This window comes from Rutilus rutilus (genome assembly GCF_951802725.1).
Source record: "Rutilus rutilus genome assembly, chromosome: 15".
NCBI lineage: Eukaryota > Metazoa > Chordata > Actinopteri > Cypriniformes > Leuciscidae > Rutilus > Rutilus rutilus.
Window position 1 is genome coordinate 34,509,929 of NC_140220.1, and position 22,296 is coordinate 34,532,224.

A 22,296-nucleotide genomic window follows, 5' to 3' on the forward strand; every position below is an offset into this window, starting at 1 on the left:
AGATTAATATTATTTTAAAGAGCTTGTTTATAGTCATTTGAATAGGATGCACAATATACCCTTTTTTTAAAGGTTTGATTTGATATAGCTATTTATTTGTAGGAAAAAGAAAACCTTAGATGATCGAAACACTTTTGATTGAATGAGTCAAGTATGTAACTTGAGGATTCTTGACCTCAAACTTTCATATTTCCCCCCACATTTAGCTGCTACAAAGATCTACAACTTAACAGTTTTTTTTTTGGTCCTGTAAATCCTTTATATTTGTACATCTCAGCAGTCATGTATGATTTTACAGGCACAATGGTAAAATATTTAAATTAACTTTATTTAATAGGTCCTAGACAAGCATCATTTCAAATGTGTGCTAAATCATTTTGGTAATACTTCTTGATAATTATCCTCAGCCTGGGCTGAAGGGCTTTGAGGGTTAAGCACTTTTGTCAGTAATTGTCAGAACAATACAGATGTCCACCCTCTCCAAATGTAAATTCAGTCAGTTTATTTTACACGTCTAAAACCGAGCTCTAATACATCATGTAGCAGGATACACTAACAGCTGGGTTACTCGGTGACAGAGGGTTTTCCCTGAGTAAGGATGTCTTTGACGTCTCTGGTGAGACTGTGAAGCTCTTTCTGAAGGCTCTCCACGTCATCAGGAACAACAGAACCGTCTTCCTCTCCCAGACTGCTGTTCTTCTCCAGGCCATGACCCTGAACTACCAGCTGCTTGACCACCAGACCCTGGTACTGAGACAGCAGCTTCAGCTGGTCCTAAAACACACACAGGGACAAACATGTAGCTTATGTGTTTCTGTACATTCACTATGTTGTGATGTCTGACCTCGAAGGACTAAACAGAAGAAATAAACCAGAGAAGATTTCCACGTCAAAGAAGGCGGAGCTCCAGAGCCACACCCACCTATTACATCATCGCCACAGATCAATCATAGCTCAGAGGTGTTTACCAGCCAGAGCTGTTTCAAACTCCCCAAACCAACTTTTATACGAAATTACATCACAGCAGATTGTTCTTCGATTTTGCTTGAAGTATATCAAGGCTTTAACTCAGTGGTTCTCAAACTACTGCTTTAAAGTCCCCCTGTGGTGAAAATCCAGCTTTTAATATTGTTTATATTTCTATGTGGTGTTTTTAATGTGCTTTAAGACAAACCAAGTGTAAATTCATAAGTCGACACCATTGCTGAGTGTTTTCTCCTTAAAACTGCAGTGAACCAAAGACAGTCTCAAAAACACACTTTGAAATCGCTGGTGTTTCTGACGTCACAAACTACCTTGTAACCAATCAGATCAACGTGTGATCGTCAACCAGTGGATCTCTGAGTGTGTGAGTGAGTGGAGGCGGGGCTCATTTGCATATTCATAGAACCGCATATACTAAATGAGGCAAGGGTGTCGAGTTACATTCAAGATATTTTAAGGCATGAACACATTGTTTTTCAAGAAAACATCAAAGTGATCATGGTGATCAAAGATGAGTTTTAAGGGATAAAATGATTGACTGCAGGGCGACTAACTATGCACAAGCAAATGATTCGCTGCCTTTTAGTATTTATAATTTGCATTATTTTTCCCTGCTGTATCACAAAAAGACAGTCCATTTGAACTACAAATTTATGCAGTGTGAGATTATTCTGAATGGGCAAACTTTTGTATAATTGTTATAGCAGTAATATACAGCTGTGAAGAACCACACACCTGAAATATACAGTTATTTCGACTTGTTTCTGTGACTCATGTTACCTCGGGAATCTTGCTTTGCAGGAAGCCGATGATATGTGGCACACAGCGTCCCGGTGCATGAAGCATGCAGTGTGTGACGTTCTGGAAGAGCAAGATGCTGGTCAGATGCAGCACAAGCGCGGGGTCTTCTGCATCTCTCAACTGCTCCAACAGAGCCTGACGGTGCACAAAGAGAGCCTGCCTGCGCGCACACACACACATACATTTTTATGGATTAGTTTAACGATCTCTGGATTTTTTGAAGCCTCAAAGTGGTAGTTGTGTGTCTGTCAATGGTGGGACAGAAATCGCTCAGTTTTCATTAAAAATATCTTTATTTGTATTCCAAAGATGAATAAAAGTAATTAATTAAGAGTAATTAATGAATAGGGTTGGGTATTAAAGTTACAAACATTATTCTGGCAAGATCAGTGAGTGATATTTTTGTGTTTTGTTGTTTGATTAACAGTAATGAGACAGACGGCAGCAGGTTTATTAGGTTGCTGTCACTTTAAAACCGAATGCACAGATCTAATATACTGTTACACATGCGTTTTCTTTCTCAACTGTTTACGTTCACTTAAGACAATCAACTGTTTACAAGGATATTTTGACATAATTTTGTGTATTTGTCCGTTCAAGCACAAGAACTCCCTATTCGTGAGCTACATGAGTGGATAGGCCCAGCACAGAAAACAGCGCACGAGTGCCGAACAGAGTTCTTATTTCACATCTTCAGGTGCTTCAAAATGGTCTGAAATCACATTAAAATGCATACACAGGAGTCAATAAGCAGAATTATTTGTTTTATTTTATTACAAGTATCCGATTCCATAACTGGAATCGATTTTCAATTCCCAACCCTAATGATGACAGAATTTTCATTTTTAAGTGAACTAACACTTTAAGATAAAAGGTATGTTTCCATCCTCGACTTTGCAATGTAAATGGCCTGCATTTAACGTTATTATTAACGTTTATCATTTAAACATGTTTTAGGTCCTGTCAGTTTAAGCATTCAAGCGATTTTAAAGCATCTGAATTCACAAAGACGTGACGTGAAAGAGAACTCAATTTGGAAACACCGATTTCTGATCAATACTGATGGAAGAATGGAAGAGGCTATACCTTTCTCTTTTCTTGTCACCCTTCTTCAGAAGTAGCCCGCACTCTTCTGCACTCGTCTCCAAACATGACAGAAACTCTTCAATGGCCTGCAAGTGTCAAGAAATGAAAGCTTGATTCTTCCAACCTATGACAACTGACAGCTCAGCCGATCCAATATTTTGAAAAATATAATGTAATATATAGAATTTTTCACATTTTTCAAACTGATTTTGGGGAAAATCTGTGGAATTCTCAGAAATGGATTTAAACTCATTCATTCATCATGTTACTCTACACTCCTCTATTCATATTTCATGAACATCATTATTACAGATGAAGAACTGCTGAAATTTAAGTTCTGTGAGCACAGATTATGTGAGGGCTTGAAAATGACGCACCTTTCCATTGAGACTGTTGTGTAGCTTCATCAGAGGAGATTTAACTTCATCTGAGAGCTTAGCCAGAATCTTCAGCCTGATCTGCAAGATGGTAACAAACACAGACACAACACACATGTAAACATGATAGATATTTAGAGGATTTTCCTATCTAAATTTCCAGTAGTAAACTTCATCTACTGGAGAATCAAAGAGAGCTGGTGCGTATGGCCATGTCCATCAGTGTGTGTGTGTGTGTGTGTGTGTGTGTGTTTTAACAGCCACAGTGGCGATAAGCTTCTTCTCATACATATACTTCTTCTCAACACAAGATACATATTGCAACTCCTGATTGCTACCCATGGCGATTGAGTGTTTTTCATAGGGTTCAGTTCAGAAGAGTGGTTTGTTAATTGTTTCTATTATGAATGTTTTTGTTCATGTTCAAACATATGACAGGGAATCAGAAAAGCCGAAGTCTACTTCTCAATCCCATCAAATCCCGATGAATAAATGAAAACCTCTTACAACATGATGAATATTTTGCTTCAGAGTACAGAAGTTAAATGTGCTGTGAATGGTGTTTAATGTTGGAATATCAGTTGGTTGTACCTCGCTGGTGATGGCAGTCGAGCTGTCCGAGGTCATGTGCTCAGCTGCCACAAAGCTCAGCAGCACATTGGTCACATCCGTACATACAGTCTTCAAAACATGCCTGGCAATGGTAGCCTGCGTCTCATCTGGTGTGTGCAGAAAAAAAAAAGAAGAAACGTTAAGACAGAGAGAGAAAAACATCACAGATACTGTACAGCCAACCTTTATGCAGTCATTTGCTGAAACCTTCAGCTGCTTTTCCACCGTCGGGCCGAACGGTTCTAAGAACGGTTCCAGTTCCTTACTGGAAAGATAGGTGAAATGCGTTTGGTGATGTCGCAACTCAGGATTGGTCACCTGTCTGTTGCCTGGCTGCTAGTTTCTCTGTAGCTGGCTAAGAGCACTATTTGAGCGACGTAAACACAAATTAATAATACAATTAAAAGAAATATCGGATCATCCTCCATAACGCGGTCACTTTTTACATCTTATTTACGTCACATGTCTATTACATTCTAAAGAGCTTCGTTATCAGATCCTCAGTGGAAAATGGAAAAAAAACCCGTTTCCGGCTGGGCTGGATCGGCGCGGTCTGACCCGGCGATGGAAAAGCGGCTCTTATGTGTGCTTGATGCCTGAACCACCTTAAAACTAAACAACAACTGAGGAGCTGAAACAGACAATTCCATTACAGGCGAAAAATACTGGGCTTTTAACATTATTTGGCGGACAGAAATGGTCCACAAATGTTTGTGTATTAATAACAGTAACATACTGTAAAGATCACATTAAATTCACAGCTGCTCTTGGTTTGCTGCTTTTACAGGTGTGCTGTATAATTTTACAGTATAATTGTAGTTTACTGGCCAAAACAGCCAGTAAGTTACAGTGTACTGACGCGAACAGGCAAACCTGAGAAGAGTTTGGTTCCTTTCTCAAAGAGGCGGATGTTGTTGTACAAGTTGTTGATCTCCTCCTGAAGATCCTTCATGTTTTTCTTCCGACTTCCTCCTGCTCCGGTTGAACTCGTGGACATGAAAGCTGTACTGACCACTTCCTGGTACATTTTACTCAATGGCCTGTCAATGAAAAAAAAGAAGAAGAAGAAAAAGAAGTTGAGGTTCTGCAACTTCATTTTCCAAATGTTGTTGATTTTATCTAAAGCAAATCCTTTAAAATAAACAACAAACTCAAAGCCTGTTCACAGCAAGAATGTTCGGTGCAAAAATGCTGTGAGATAAACATTTTAATTTGAATGAACAGCTGTTCAGATTTTGTTCAGACCAACAAGAACATCACATGCTGTTAGTGCGAGAGGTCATTTTAAGGAGAGGTGGTCTAACCCCAGCTTTCACTCAGATCAGAAGTCATACAGGAGCTGTGTGAGATGCAGAGTTTATAGATTTGAGTTTTGGATGTGCTAAAACATTTATAATATGATGTATTCCAATCAAATCAGTGTGCATGAGATTACTTTGTTTTTTAACTTCATCATAAACACTTAATTCTTGTTAAAAAAGCCTGTTTATCGATAAATAAGTAATAGATTATACATTTTATATTTATTATATTTGATTATTTTTAATGTCTCCATTTATTCCCTCTAAAAGTTTTGGCAGTCATGTGCCCTATATGCCAATTTTGCTTACATACGCTTATTCTAATGCTGACTGTTTGGATTAAATGTACATGTTTCTCCCAAAGCTTTGTTAGAAACTCCATTTATTGTTTGTAACCACTAAGACTTGCGCTTTTGCTCACAAGCCTGGAGCCACTGTTGTTAAGTCAACTAAAATGTATTCATATAGCATTATTTTAAAGTAGCTTTACATAAAATCATGATGTTAATGTTCATAATATGTTGATATCTTCATGCCTCAAGCTTGCATTGGGTAGATTAAAGCTGGGCAACAATATATAGGTTGTATTTTGCAATGATAATGGTAATAATAAAACAAATGAAGCAGATATTTGCTATTCAGTATGTAACACCCTATGCAAGTGTGCTGTATGTATGCGGATAAAGTTGAACATACTCATGAGTAAAGAGCTGGCCAATTACAGTTACATTTTGCAACGAAATAAAGAATTAGGTATTTGAGATTTGCTTTTTGGTGTATATCACCTTATGCGAGTGTATGATAGAATAGATATACAACATTATATATAGAGCTGTAAAACTGAGCGCATTTTCGTTCTGAGCCTTTGTGTTGGTGTGAATAGGTCTTCAAGCTGTTTTCCACATTATGAACTTGCCAGTGCTGTACTTTTAGTGTCAATTAGCTTGAAACTCATGGTGTGAACCTTAGTATCTGTTCTGCTAGTTCCTGCAGCATCTCCTCAGAGCTGTCACACACTTTCTTCTCCAGAACCTCCATGATCTCCTCCACTGAGAGGAAGGACATGTCTCCCAGCTTATTTCGACCTGTAACACATGCGCACACACACACACAAACAAACAGGATTTACAACTGCTCATTTCCTACTACCATTGCAAATTACACTAAGGGTGTGTTCACACTTGTACATCGGTTCTCTTGGTTCTTTTGATTTGGACCAAAGAAGTAAATACTACATGAAGTCCTGGTTCGCTTAGTGTTCACAATGTCACATTTAACACAGAACTTCAAGATACAAAACAAAAGGGATAAGGATAAGGTCACAGCCTGATTGGACACCTTTTATGACGTTTGTTTTGGCACTAACAGAGCAATCCCACCACCAGAGTTCATTTTCAAATGTTCAGGGTTCACCTGCCAAATGTGACCACACCCTTATGCCTGGTTCAGATTACACAATTTTTTTCTGTTATGATAGTGTGTCAGATTACGCGATTTTGACTCCTAAAATCTTGTCGTGTCGTGCATGCTAAACATGCTAGTCTTTTTATCGTGATGTCGTGAAGCATCGCAGACGCGATGTCGGTAGTCGCCCACTATGTCACACTATACGAGATGAAACGATCGAATCTTGAGTCCCAACGCCGTTGTCGTTTACGAATCCCCACGACATCCTACGGCTAAAATCGTGTAATCTGAACCTGGCATTAGAGGCTGAAACAGGTTTTCAGTAACACTTAACAATAAGATTAGATTATTCCTAATATATCAGACCTTTTATTTTAAAGTAGCATAGTTTTACCTGTTGAGACATGCCTTCATAAGCACCTGTAAGAGCTGTGTTTGTGATCTCTGTGTTTGGGGCGTTTGCAAAGTTGTTTAAAAACATGTTGTATTTTTGTAATTCTGCTAGATGCCACTAGTGTCGCAGAAACTACACACTTCACCTTTAAGTGAAACAACAGTTCACATAAAATAACAAAGAGTAATACTTTAACATTAACCTAGATTCATAAATACATGTGATTCTTTTGTAACACAATCACATATGAATCTGGTAATGTGTGTTCATACCCTGAGAGGTGTGTGATGTCTCCTCATCGCTGTCTTCCTCCCTCCTGCTCTTCTTTTTTGTTTTGCGGATTCGGATCTCTCGGGCATTTCCGCCTCCACCTCCTTTCACGCTTCCGCTGCCCTCTGAGAAGAACAACACCGACAGCAGAGTTGTTTTATTACTCTTTTCTGATCAACAGTCATTTATATTACAAGAATGACTACTGCTGAGTTTGAAAGTTTAATTATGAAAATCACGGGGAAATAATAATAATAATAATAATAAACAGCCTGAGTGGTTATAATAATTACGTATGGCCTGATGAGCTCTTCTAGCCATACATTTCTTTCTTGTGTTTTTACTACTGAAACAGGAAGAACACATTACACACTGGTCTAGACGCTAGCCTTTAGTGTCCAACACAGCCATTAACCTATTGATAAGCTGAGACAGGATGAATTGGCGGAGGATAATCTATTGTATATGGAATGTTCTGGTGGGATTTCAAGGGTTTCTGTATTGTCTTATTTTGTGGGTGAAAGTAGATCCTGCGCTTTATTGCTAGCTAACAGTTAACTGCAGGAGATTCGCATTTTACAGTGAAATTGTTTGATCATAATAATTCAGAAAATACCTTTTTTCTTAAAACATTTAATGAAAGTTCAGTAAACGTTTCTGCATTTTATTCAAATGAGGATATTTTACTTTAATTCAGGGTTGCTGCACACTTTTTGAAGTCAAATTTAAGGCTTTTTAAGACCTGAAGATTTTATACCGAATTAATACTGTACATTAGGGGTGCGCCATACTGACAAAAATATATCTCGATATTTTCAAAGTTTTGTTGATAATAATTAGATGATATTTTACTGATTGTGTTTTTGTACAGATACCATGGCTGGTTTAGGCCTGTCGTTGACCGTATGCATCACCATTTTTTATGTCAAATTCTAATATTCAAATTAAATTCTATTAGAATAATAACACAGTACAACTGTTACCAGTCAAATTAAATCATTAAATAAAAATCCATCTTTGCAGTGCAGAGCTGACACAGTGCAGTTTTGCCATAGACAGTAAAAGAAATGGACACAGCGACCCCATTGGATTCAACGGAGACAAAGTGAAGCCAATTAGAAACTTTTACTTCCTGGGGGTCCAGCGTACTGCGCAGACTCAAACTGAGCTCGACGACGTAGATGTGACGTGAGCAAACCGTCTGTCTTCTAGTAGCTGTGCCAAGAGAAATCTGAATCATTCCCTTCCGAAACTTGCAGAGACGGAGAGCGTGATTATGAGCTGTCCATGATCTTGGAGCAGGAGAAACTTTTTGTAGGTGTTCTGATTAATAACTTTGTCATTTTGCCTCCACGTCCTCCCGATTGCCCGCGAGCTTCTCCTCCTGTCCATACGGTAATTTCTCTACTGTGCGACAGAGAGTCGCGTGGCTATGACGCAATCGTTAGCCTACTTTTACAAAAACTGCTTCTACAGGGCCATAACGTAAGATACAAGGTAATGGAGCCTTTTATACATTTTCGTGTTTCTTTAGAAATAAATAATGGACAAATGGAGTCTTTAAACGCCTCAGATGTGAAGTTATTCGCTGTCAAAGTGACGCCAAAATGAATGGGAGTCAATGGGATGCTAACTGCAGGTGGGGTTCCGCTAGCCAATGGCGGCGCCCGGGGGTACCTTCAAAATAATACAAATCCCTGCCCCCCTGAGTTTTGCCAATTTCTTCGCTGTTTTCTCGCTTTTTGCTCACGTGTTTCTCTATAGAGCTCCCCCTACAGTTTCGGAATAGATATTTGAAAACACTGTCCCCTCCCATCTTCTCCCTCTGGTCATGTGCTTTTGTTTTCAAAGAAGCCGGCGAACGCACCGAGCCATGTCCACTGAGGTGTGTATGATACACAGAAGGCTAGCATATAAATGTTTAGATAGTGTATGTGTGCAGTGGCGTAAAGCAATTGTGCGAGAAGACCATCATTCAACCCGAAAAAAGTCATATAACCATTCCAATGACTCCGAAGCTGGTCAGTTAAGTTAAATTAAGCTAAAAAAAACTGCATAGTTCCCCTTTAAGGATCCGCGGGAACCCTGTTAATTTTATGTTTTTTGTTTGGCAGCCAGTCATTTGAACGTTATTTTAAGATTTTTTTTTTAGTGTACACTAGTATATAGAAGGCTACAAAGCAGGCATGGACTAAAAGCATAAAAAAAAAACTTTAAGAGGTCTTAAAAATCAATCTATATCATCGGTGTTTCCTGTCCTGTTTTGCAGTTATCTGAAAAAGACTTTCTTTACCTGTACCCTTCTTGCGCCGGTCATCTCTTTTGTCTTTCCTTGAAGAGGCTGAAGTCTCCAATAAAAAAGACGCTTGTTTGACATCCTCCTCGGTTATCAGAAACACTGGGTTATTCTTCACTTCCTATTGATAGAGCAGAGAAGATACACGCATCCAGTGACAATCGGCTGCAAACCTGTTAAGTCTAGATGCTCGCTATTTCTTGCCAGCCGGAAACAACGCTCCCTTACAAGCCAGTGTATTCACAATAGTTTTTTTTACTGATTTCCTGTTAATGTGTTGATTCATAAGATATCATGCAACTCCTTGAATCCATTTGTCAACAATGGACAGTCAACCAAAGCATGTTTCTTCAAAATATACATGTTTATATTTTTTGTGTTTGGTGCGGGAAAAAAAAGTCATACAGGTTTGGAACCAGTGTTACTTTACTATTATTTATATACTATTACATTATTTATTAATATTTTAAATTTGATTTTATTTTGATATTTTCAGTTTTCAGTTAAAGTTTTTTCGATTTTTTGTATTTTTTTTAATATTACTATTAAGGTGTGATTTATTTTTATTTCCGTTTGAATTTGAATTCAGTTTTCCAAAAATAGCGTAAACATATTTCAATTAGCTGCCAACTGCCAAGGCAACATTACAAACTTTTCATTCAATATTTGTATTATATTTTAGCTTTATTCCAATAAACAAAAATACTTTTCATAGTTTTTTTCAGTTAATAATAATTGCCCTGTTTGGACCCCATTGACTTCCATTGTATTTTTCTCCTACTATGGAAGTCAATGGTGTCCATCAACTATCTGGACATTGTTCAAAATATCTTCATTTGTGTTCAGCAAAAAACAAAAAAACAAAAAATCATACAGGTTTGAAACAACTTGAAAATTGCATTAATCTTATATCATTATGCAGTTGTTGTGCAAATACATGTATGCCGACTTTGAGCAGCATTACACAGTCTGTGTAAGTGTAAATCAACATGCCATGCCGTATGCAGCCTCTTGGCAATGTAAAGATGGCTTTTGTTGATGCTTATAACATTTTATTGGTAACAGACTCTAGTATTATGAATTATTTAATTTATTTATTCCATTCAAGTATTTTACATAAAAACAACAGATATTTGATAAGGTAACCAATTATGAAGATTGCCCTAACAAAGGAAAAAAAATGCCCCAGGAAATCACTTCATATCTGACCCTGTCGAGGTGTATGGTGTACAGTAGCAGGACGAGCTCACACACCTTCTGTGCTTTGTGTTGCATGATGTCATCAAATAAAGCAAGGCATCCGCTGATGAACTTTTCGCTGACTACAGAAGTGGAGAGAAGCCTGGCACTGGACTGCACGTTCATGGCCCTCAGCACTTCATTCAACAGGATTCCTACATCCTCCTCAGACAGACTGCTTGGGAGCATTGGCTAAACAAGAAGAAACAAGAAGAAGTTACCTCGTAACATTTGTGGATATATATATATATATATTTTTAAGTTGCATGACTGCACCTGCAGGTCAACCCAAGAGGCTGAGTTGATGGCCTCCTCCACTGAGGCCTCAAGCTGATCTACAATAGTTCGGCCAACACACGCGGATTTGAGAAAAAGCAATTTGCTGGACTTAAACTTCTTCTTTATGTAGTTGACTGGATCAGGTATTCCCAAACGGGTCAGTGGCTCAAACTCTGCAGGAGAAAAGACACAACCGGACTGAGAAGAGCTTTAAAGGATTGTTCTCAGGTCAACATAAATTAAGCTTTACCACAGACAATTATTTTGACCAGTCCCTGATTTAAACAAAAACTACAAATGAAATACAAAAGAGTTTTTCCAGAACAATTATAATAAATGGTTTAGCAACTCGCAATTTGGCTTTGAAACCCTTCAGAACAAGAGTTTACTTTCAATGTTAGTACTTTTTTTTTGGTAATTCATTATGCCACAAACTCTTTTGGCAATGCCAGTGAAATGTGACCCAATTCCGATTTTTTGCTCACATGTGACACAGATCGGATGTGTTCTATGACAGTGTAAACAGGAAAAAAAACGCATGCATTCGGATATTTCCAGATCGGTCTCAGGCCTCATTCATATGTGGAAATAAATCGGATATGTGCCAATGCGACTGTCATGTAAACAGGCAGATCGGATTTTCTGAGGCATTAGGCAACGTCTCCGCGGTTTAATGACGAGAGAAACCCCGACGCACATCTACAAAGGGACGGATGGCCCGACGAAACGTTGTGTCATTGTAGGAGAGGAATGTGGAGAGGGGCACGGGAAGTGTTTTCACATGATTGTAAATTTAACGAAAATTTTTGTTCATTTACATTTATTCATTTTAAGCAATTAATAATTTATTTGTAATAAACACTTTAAGTGGGCTATTTAAATTTAAAAAGTGCTAGGACTATTTACATGTTCAATTATATTTTTAAAACATGCGTGCAGATTGTGATGTAATATTGTGTGTGCATAGAAAGAATTTGTCCGCAGCCGCTCAAAAAAGAAAAAGAAAATTGTCCATAGCTGCTCTACTCCTGAGCGCAACTCCACTGTCAGTGTTGTGTAAGTAAAGGCTCTAGACAGTTTTTTTGTGTTAATTTCTATTTCTTGTCGCTGTGCAGGCTCTTTATTGTATAACAGTGAACAGCCCTTAATTTATGTGCCGTAGATCGGTCCGTTGCATTACGAATGAAAGCAGTATCAGTAATCTCAAATATGTGATGTGCAGTCAAGTTCGGGTGTGTGTATGTTGTTTTAACGAGTGTTCTCACCGATACGCTTGTGATTCGTGGATAACGAGTTTTATAGACATTGTTTCTTATTCAAAAGTGGTGTTTGGCAACTTTGCATATCGCAGAGCATGAAACATATTTTGTGTTCGTCCATTTGTGCAAGAGAATTTAACCCTTTAAGCATGCGCGATATGTTTCAGATAGTAGGCTACTAGCTATGGCAAGTGTAAACATATGAATCGGATATGGGTCACAATTTAAAGAACGTGTAAACAGACAGTCAAAAAAATCGGATTTAGGCAACAAATCAGAATTGGGCATCAAGACCTGCAGTGTAAACGAGGCCTAACTTAATTCAGATAAACTGATCACAAGTGGTCAATATGAGACATTGATATTTGTCTCAAATGTGTTCATTATAAACTGGTGGGCCTTGAAACTGGAAGGTTCAATGTATATATTTTGAATTAATTGAAAATATTAGTACAGCAGTAGGCTTCTACAGGAACAGACACACGATAAATACATTTGCGTGTGTAGTTGGTGACGGTATTAATCATGATTTATTGTACTTATGCATATTTGTCTAAATTTTGACATAATTTCTGACTGAATTTTTGACTATTTTATACAGCATACTCAGCATATAACTAAACAGACATCAGAATTAAATTAATTTGATAATATTACCTGTATATAATGTTAAAGCTTTGCTAACACTATTTTCAATAGTTAAACTGCATGTCAGCTAGCATTCATTAGAGTATTAGTAGATGGATTAAAGCGTCTGCTAAAATGATTAGACCGTCTGCTTATTATCTGCTAACTCTTCATTTTGATGCTCCTGAAACAGAAATTCTACTGATTATAAGTAACTTCGCAACTACATGTCAACTTATTCTACTAACACGAACCCTTTACTAATACTCTAATGGGAGTTAGTTGATATGTAGTTGCAAAGGTACTTAGTAGGTACTGGTTAGTAGGATATCTAAAGTGGACCGTTGAAATAAAGTGTAACCAAAGCTTTCAATAAGGAAAAAGAGTTCATAATGTACAAATCAATTGGTCTAGGAACAAAGCAAACACTGATAACACTGAAGTCCTTTTCACTTTTAGTGCAATTTACAACTGTCAATCTATATAAGACAATCTATCTACATATAGGAAGACTATATAATGAAGCCTGTTACTGTTAATACAGTAAAACTGACACATTTAAGCACTGATGATGATTTCTGGTTTAATTTATGTTGGTTCATGGCATTTGATCATCAGTGCTAAGATGTCTGACCTCCTCCATAGCACAACTATGTTGCATACATTTATCGAGGCCAGCCTGGTTGACTTGCGCAAATGATCCACTCTGGGCTATGTTGTCTCTGGAGCACACTGGTGCATGCTGGGATGCAACACTGACTCCAAAACCAGGCTTCTTTTGCGCCAATGGAAACCATATTACACTGTGTTTGAAATCACTCCCAATTCACTAAATAGGACCACTGAATGAGTGAACAAGTGTTGGACGCAGCTTTAGTTGGAGGCAGGTGGCATTTATTATTTAGGGTGTAGGGGACATTCTCGTTCTAGAAAGCATTTGATTGGGCGACTGCAGTGCATAGGGAGTCATTCATTTTCCTGAGTCCCTATTTCTAGAACAGAGAGACTAAAAATTGTAAATGCATAAGCTATATTTTCAAAATCGAACGTCGGCTTTGTCATGTAAGATTAACGCACCTAAGTATCCATTCTGTTTGAGAAAGGACTCCACCCAAGTGCTCTGGGCTTTGGAGTAGATGTCAGGGATGTAGATGGCTTTATCCTGCCTTCCTCCGGTCACGGATCCCTTCAAACGGCCACTGCTAACCAGCTCTTCAAGCACCGCTGATAAACAAGAAGAAACACACACAACAAAAGGTCTATATGCAGGACGCACAAATGAGAAATGATTGTGTAAAAAAGGCCAACTTCAATACTTACAGTACAACAGATTCTCCTGGAAACCATAGAGATTTAGCAAGTTGTTGATCTGCGTAGGCCTATGGATGGAAATCAAATCACAGCTGTTAATAAACTCCAGAGAAATCAATCTTTAAAGAGGAAAAGTCTGTGTATTCCATTGACAAATTCACGATAGCAGAGATTGAAAAGCAATGTCATGTGCATAGGTTGAACACGCTTATTTAAATTCTGCCATCATTTAATCACCATTATGTTGTTCAAAATCCATAAGACTTTTGCTCATCTTCCAAACACAAACCTGAGAGTCCCTACAAAGAAAGTATGTCCACCTAAAACTTCATGAAGAGATCGTGACAGTAAGCCATATGAATCGAGCAGTTTAACCCAAGCCTTATGAACAGACACGATTGCATTATATGATAAACAGATTTCATAAAGGCTTTTATTCGCAATATAAACATTGATTAAAGTACATAGATCGCATAGATCGATTCAGAGCTGGCAAACAGAAGCTCAAACAGAAAACAGAAGCTCCACTGAGGTCGAAACACATCTGAGCTTCTGTAATGAGATTTTTTTGAAATGTCAATGTTTTGGGTGAGTGGAATTTCAATGGAGGGGCAAAAATCTCTCAGGATTCAATAGATTTGCATTTAGAGGATAAAATAAAGTATTATGGGTTTGGAACGAATAAATAACAGAATTTTTATTTCTGCTTGAATTAACCCTTTAATTCAACAGGCTGATAACAGCACAGGAGAACTCACAGTAAAGTTTCAGCACACCCAGCATTACACGGTTTCTATTATCTGGCTAGAGGTAATTTCATTAACGAAATTTATGACGAAAAATGTTTCGTTAACAACCTTTTTTTTACCATGATGAGACGACACCAACGTCATTAAATGATAACTGTGACTATATCAACAGGCAATATCATTGACGAAAAAAGACGAGTAGTAAAAGTAACAGTAGTAAAAAAAGTAGTTTTACTAAAAGTAGTAAAAAAATAAAAACTTTACCAAGATCACACTTTATTTTTGTCGAATAAAAGAGACAAAACATTAGAGACTGTTGCCAGATTTCAAGAATTTAAATCCCCAATCAGAACTTTTCTGTTAAAAGAACATGTTTTCTACCCGGTGTTTTACTAAATATTTGCAATCTAATCTGGCAACCGTGCGCATGCACTCCCTCTCTCTCTCTCTCTACACTGCGGAAGAAGTGTGGGTGATCTGTAAAACCAAATAGGAGCTGTTTGCTGCGACTAAATCTGCCATCAAACCTTGTAAGAGATGAACTGTAAAAAATCCAAACGTGAATCTCTCGACTATATTTGTGATTGTGGTTCACAAAGAAAAACATTCATGTAATTTGGATTTATTGGATTGCTATTAGGAATTTCAACGTTTTCATTTTTGAGAGAAGTTTCTTGTTTTACCAGTAGGCCTATATGATAAATAGCCTATAATAAATCAGGAAACTAGATGAGGTAAAATAAACATTCTCTTGATTTGTGCTTATAGGTGAAAGTGCAATAATTCTACTGAAATGTAAAAATACATTTGTATTTTTTATAATTGATTATAATTTTGAGCAAAATAATTGGGATTATCAATTTAACCGTTTTGCAGCAAGTTTTCATTGACTAAAACTGATTAGAGCTGCGTTTCCACCGCAGGAAGTTTCCCCAGGAACTAGGAACTTTGGGGTGGCACTCGGTGTGTTTCCACCGCAGGAACCAGGGTCTAAATGAAGGTACGGGTAAATATTTCCCCCTCCGAAAGTCCCTGCTCGCTAGGTAGTACTTTTTCAAAGTTCAGGAACTTTCAGTGGTGGGACTTGGGCGCTGAACATGCTGATTGGTTGAGTTCATGCTGCATTTTGATTGGTTGACAGCATTTTAATCAACCACCATCTGTTGCGGTGCGTGCAGTAACAGTCGTCTGCTATTCGAATCAACAATGGAGTTTCAAAAATAGGACAGATGGACCGACGACATGATTCAGGCTTTATTAAGCTTAAATTCAGAGAATGAAATCCAGTGGGAACTGTAAAATCGCACGCAGTCCTACGTCACCGGACTATTTACCTAATCTTCACGGCCCTTTAGACCGCGGTGGAAACGTGGCTAGCAACAGGTCTGGGGGAAAAAAAAATCCTGGTAAAAAAGTTCCTGGGACAAATTGATCTGGCTAATTTCGGTGGAAAAAAGCTAAAAAGTACATTTGACACAGGACTAAGACTGACTAAATTTGAAAAATAGCTGACAAAATGACCATGATGATCTGGAGCTGCTTACCTTGTGATGGCACTGAAAAGACCACATATGCAAGCTTTGTGTCTAGAGACGAAAGCTTGTGTGAAGATCACTCCCCTGTTGCACGGATCAATCTGCCCCATGATCACTCTGCCCAGCCTCGCGTTCAGCTCCTAGTAGAATCAACATGTTACAACGGTTAGAGACCATTTCATGACACGTGTGTAACGATACAATTATTAACTGGAAAAGCTTCACATAAAGTGAGCTCATATGTTTGTGGCAGCTCATCCATGTTGAAATATCTCCACTGAAAACAGCGGAGGCCAAAATGCCACAGTATGAAAATGCCTTTCTCCTAATTATGTTATTGTGAGAATCACAATCCTTCATGCAGACTGGACTAACCTCAGTCAGGAAATCTCCAGGTAGATCGTACGTCTTGCTCAGCTCTGCAATGTTCACCTGTCCCGCCTCCTGTAGTTTATCGTTCACCTCCTCAGCAAGCCGATCCAAGTATGTTCTTAATAGCAGAACAAGCGTTTAGGTTTGCATGACAATCTGCCACCTACAAAGTCAACTAACTGAAGACAGAACTGAAGAGAAGGGTTGAAACCCAAGTCAAGGCCAAAACCAGACCCAAGGCCGGTTGCATAAACTGCTAAGACTAGTCTTACAATTTAGACATCAATTTTTTTCTTTAAGACTGTTCCTATCTTTTTCAAGTCAGTTACATAAAAACCTAGACCGGTCTAATTTGATACCTAAAAGTAAGATCTGATCTACTAACTGCTAGTTTTTCGTACTAGTTCTTACAAAACAGTCTTAAAGGGTTAGTTCACCCAAATAGTATCACACACATGACCAGCGTCGCCCAATAGTGAGCCTACGTGGTGACGTGCAACACAGACGCGCTGCGCTTAAACACTACGTGAACTAACTCGAGGCCCAGAGAGAAGGAAATGAAAAGTGGAATAAAGTCATTATTTTTGTTTGTTTTTGCGCACAAAAAGTATTCTCGTCGCTTTATAAACTTAAGATTGAGCCACTGGAGTCACTTGGACTATATTAACGATGTCTTTAATACATTTTCTGGGCCAGCAAGTTATAGTGTCTTAGAAGCCTGTGGAGGAGTGAGCCAGCTCTCAGATTTAATCAAAAATATCTTAATTTGTGTTCCAAAGATGAACGAAGGTCTTACGGGGTTGGAACAACATGAGGGCGAGTAATTACTGACAGAATTTTCATTTTTGGGTGAACTAACCCTTTAACATATCGGCTATGTTTCTGCAACTGACCCCAGAACTCCTCAAAGATCCACATTTACTGCCTGAGAAATGTCTTATATTTAACCAGTACATACAATTAGAGTAATAAGACACCATATAGAGCTGTTACCAACTGCATATATAATGCTCAGATTAATGCATTAAAATAAAAATCACATTTGCAATCGTACTCATATTTGTGAAAACAGCTCTTGTGATATTGCTTAATCATATCATATATTATAATATAAAAAACAAGATCTCATACAATAACTATTTTGTGATCATTTCTTGAGTTTTGTGGGCATTTGTATTAATTGTAGTGATATTTCCGACACAATCTCCCGTTCGTTTCAGAACAAGCACAACAGTAACAAAAGAAATCAAAACAGAAATGAGTTATTAAAGGGATACTCCACTTTTTTTGGAAATGGGCTCATTTTACAACTCCCCCAGAGTTAAACAGTTGAGTTTTACCGTTTTCAAATCCATTCAGCCGATCTCCGGGTCTGGCGGTACCACTTTTAGCATAGCTTAGCATAGATCATTGAATCGGACAAGACCATTAGCATCTCTCTCAAAAAAATGACCAAAGAGTTTCGATATTTTTCCTATTTAAAACTTGACTCTTCTGTAGTTACATCGTGTACTAAGACCGACGGAAAATGTAAAGTTGCGATTTTCTAGGCTGATATGGCTAGGAACTATACTCTCATTCCTGCGTGATAATCAAGAAACTTTGCTGCCGTACCATGAGTCCAGCAGGCGTAATGATATGACGCAGCGCCTGAAAATAATCCTCAGCTCGGTAACTTCCAACGGGACTAAGTTTGTCTAACCTATTTTCAGGCGCTGCGTCAAATCATTACGCCTGCTGGACTCATGGTCGAAACTCTTTGGTCATTTTTTTGAGAGAGATGCTAATGGTCTTGTCCGATTCAATGATCTATGCTAAGCTATGCTAAAAGTGGTACCGCCAGACCCGGAGATCGGCTGAATGGATTCGACTTTTGAATGGATTCGGACACTATTTCCAAAAAAAGTTGAGTATCCCTTTAATGGCATTAGACGCAGGAAGTTTTACATCCAATCACAGTAATGATGTTAACAAATGAATCAGTCAATGCACAGGCAATTTTGTGATATTCCCGCACTTGAGATAAATTCCTGAGTCCTCTTTAGTCTGAGACCAAGACTAAAACACTACCGATGAGCATCTTCAATAGTTTCCCCCAGAAACATTAGTCGGCCACTCACTTGTCGATCAGCTGACCCAGTATGAGCTGTGTGCTTTTGTCTGATTTGGCGATTTCACTCGCTCTGCCCTCCACATGGACCAAATCAACATTGATGATCTGTGAGGAATATTAAAGAACGCTTGGAAATGTATTCATGTCTAATATAATATCCCACCTTTCTGTGCGAGATGAATATGAAGACTAGAAACCAACCTTTTGAAGGTCCACAACATTAACCCTCCCTTAAGATACAAAGCAAACTGTTAGATTCAGGTAGTCTTGTTATTCAAAGTGACGTATATTACAGACGTATTATTCACTAACCTCTCTGCATATAGAGCTCATCGCGCACTTCTCGGTTGATCTGTGCTGGAGTCACGTACTCTTTCCCATCCAGCGTGTGAACCACATCTAACTTCTTCTCCAGCACCAGCTTAGCCACGATCTCAATGCAGTTCCTTTCAGACAACCTGGATTCAACACACACACACACACACACACACACACACACACACACACACACACACACACAATCAGTGCTAAGGTCAAATCAGACGTGAGATAAAACTTTATTTCTTATCTTACTCAAAATTCTGTGTGATAGAACTTCCTTTTATTAACCCTACTGTATCATTTGAGATACATGCATTTCTAAACATGATCAAAACTTTGCTGAAAAAATGTGTTTTAGTTCATCCTTTATTAGCAGCTAAAAGGCCTTTTTGTATCGGTTTCAAAATGTCCAACTTTAGTTTGTGGTACACTTGTTCGTTTTGCTATGAAATTTTGGTAACACTTCAGTATGGGGAACACATATTCACTATTAACAGCAACTTTTGCCTTAATAAACTCCTAATTTACTGCTCATTAATAGTTAGTAAGGTAGTTGTGAAGTTTAGGTATTGGGTAGGATTTAAGGATGTAGAATAAGGCATTAATATGTGCTTTATAAGAACTAATGAGCAGGTAATATGCATGCTAATAAGCAAAGCAACTGGTTAATAGTGAGAACTGAACCCTAAAATAGTGTGAACCTTATAAAAGTGTTAGCGAAATCTTTAATGATTTTTATAAAGTACACATAAGAATAACTTGTATTGTTATTAATATTTCAAAATGAGCACTGGACTGAAGCAGCTCAGGTTTACTGGATTATCTATACATCATCTTTTAGAAAAATCATGTTAAAATGTGAGTATCAAATATGATCAATCATCATTTGTACTGGGTCTCTGCATGGCTAAAAATGTATATTGATCTTTTTTCTTTTTCTGGTGAAAGAAATGCATAAATGAAGAAAGCCAAAATGTTACATGTGTAACGAATGTATATTTACTGAGTAATCCACTATTTTGTAGAGGGTAACATTTTTCACCTGAGATTTGGTGCCAAATTACAGTGGGGTAAAAAATGACTTTAGAAAGATAGCAACAGCATTATTACATTTGTACACAGAGATTGATATGTCTATTAGTAAAATCTGTTGACAACTGACCATTTTACTCACGGAGCTGCATTAAGATCTCCATATCTCTGGGATAATTTAACCATTTTTGGCCTTTAAAATTAAGATATCAAAAGGAAAGTTTGTTAAAAAACCTTTACAGACGTGTAAACTTGGGGCACAAAAACACAAGAAGTGCTTTCCCCCCATTTTTGGACTGTCACCGTTGGCATATAATGCAGAAAAGATTGCTAAAGTAAACAGATTTGACTAATATACCTACCAATCTCTGTGTAAAAATATAATAATTATGCTGCCATCTTTCTAAAGTCATTTTTACCCTCCTGTGAATTGGCTCCAAATCTCAGGTGAAAATTGTCATTTTGACCCCCTCGACAAAATAGTGGATTACTCAGTCATGACATTTAAATTATTTTTTACAAAATCAAAAGTTTGAGTCAAGGAAGTTTCTGAAATTTGGTTGATTTGACATGGAATGATCCTTTTGTATTGCATTATGTGTCTTGAGCTTTGATCACGAAACAAAGCACTTCAATGTGTATTATCTTACTATAGCTTTTATTTAAGTTATCTGTAAGTCATCTATATTTAATTTCATCTTACTTTTTGGTCATACAAGTAATATTTACACCCAATTATATATTTTTGTTTAGTTTCAGCCCATGATTAAAAAGCCTGTGATTTTTTTCTTCCTTGTCCGTCTTACTATATTATATTATATGAACCATAAATGCATAACGTATCAAATATAGGCCTAATACAAAACATAAAAAATATAGGCAAACTTATTTTTAGATATACATTTTTTTTTTAAATGATTTATCTATAAGGTTCAATAAACTGCTTCATTTAATAGATTTTCTGACTATTATTTCATATGTCAGGCTGTACAGAGTTAAAATGTAACATTAGGCTAATACAATAGTGCTTTGATACATAACATGATACTAAATGATGATTCCCATACGCAAACTATAGGCTAGCGTGGTACTGTGTGTGTTTGACACTGTAACATGTTACAGCGCAGGTGTATGATCAGTATGATCAGTTATTATGACGCGTTATACAGTAACGCTCTTTATAAACACCAATGACGTTATATAATGCGCGACAGGTGATCGTGTCGCAGAAACTTGAGTCATCAGTTTTCAACATTTAGTGGCTCAAGAATCTTCGGTCTGCATATTCTTGTGTTTGTTTGTTTGATTTGTTTAGCTTGCAGAAGCAGCAACAACAGCGTGACTTTACCTTTGAACAGAATCTGCAAACTGAGCTCTCTGAAAGTCCGCGGCCAGACGCCTGATCTCCTCCCAGTCTGCCGCCATCACTTCACTTATGTGCACAAATGTAGTTCTTAATTTATTAAAGCATTAATGAAATAGTTCCAACTCTTCTCACGCTCAAACAGCAGCTGTACAGACTCGCACTGAAGGAAGAGACACGTCAGTCTCCACTGTACACGTCAGACGGAAACGCACAAGGGACAAAAGGTTTTCAGAGCGCGCGACACCCACAATTCAAATAAAATAAAAATGTTATTTTTACTTATAAGTTAGAAAAATAATTCCTATTAATATTATTCCCGTTCCAAGTATTTATTTCATGCGTGTATTTTAGTGGAATCTCAAACAGAATTATAACGCATCTTTAAAAGATTTATCGAAATAACAGGCATATACTTTAAGTTAGCATGATTCATCTTATATATTTAATTTATTATAGCTATCAAACAAACCATTCCTCAAATAAGAACGTTTTATATCAAATTACTGTAAAGTAATTATTTAACTATTAAAACATTAAAAAAAAAATAAGGCCTTTAAAGCTTCAT

At 37.6% G+C, this 22,296-nt stretch overlaps 1 protein-coding gene across 1 annotated transcript; it reads right to left on the reverse strand.

Annotated features, from left to right (window-relative positions):
- Nucleotides 1-307: 307 nt before the first annotated feature.
- On the reverse strand, nucleotides 308-21,968 carry ufl1 (UFM1-specific ligase 1). Its single transcript, XM_084433381.1, has 19 exons — nucleotides 21,714-21,968; nucleotides 19,325-19,470; nucleotides 19,214-19,242; nucleotides 19,020-19,117; nucleotides 16,903-17,017; nucleotides 16,537-16,667; nucleotides 14,253-14,311; nucleotides 14,010-14,156; nucleotides 11,044-11,219; nucleotides 10,783-10,959; nucleotides 9,526-9,649; nucleotides 7,235-7,357; nucleotides 6,126-6,246; nucleotides 4,734-4,900; nucleotides 3,840-3,967; nucleotides 3,249-3,329; nucleotides 2,872-2,957; nucleotides 1,765-1,945; nucleotides 308-774 (listed from the first exon to the last, which is right to left on the reverse strand). Exons 1-19 carry the CDS (start codon nucleotides 21,788-21,790, stop codon nucleotides 565-567), a joined length of 2,376 nt encoding a protein of 791 aa, XP_084289507.1. The 5' UTR covers nucleotides 21,791-21,968; the 3' UTR covers nucleotides 308-564.
- Nucleotides 21,969-22,296: the final 328 nt, after the last annotated feature.

Bases quoted from the DNA above. Each gene is read 5' to 3' on its own strand.
- ufl1 (XM_084433381.1), bottom strand. From the start codon at position 21,790: ATGGCGGCAGACTGGGAGGAGATCAGGCGTCTGGCCGCGGACTTTCAG. The intron at 14,312-16,536 runs GTAAGCAGCTCC...TTCCATCCATAG, and splicing joins CTTTTCAGTGCCATCACAAG to GCCTACGCAGATCAACAACT. The intron at 6,247-7,234 runs GTATGAACACAC...CATGTGTTACAG, and splicing joins GACATCACACACCTCTCAGG to GTCGAAATAAGCTGGGAGAC.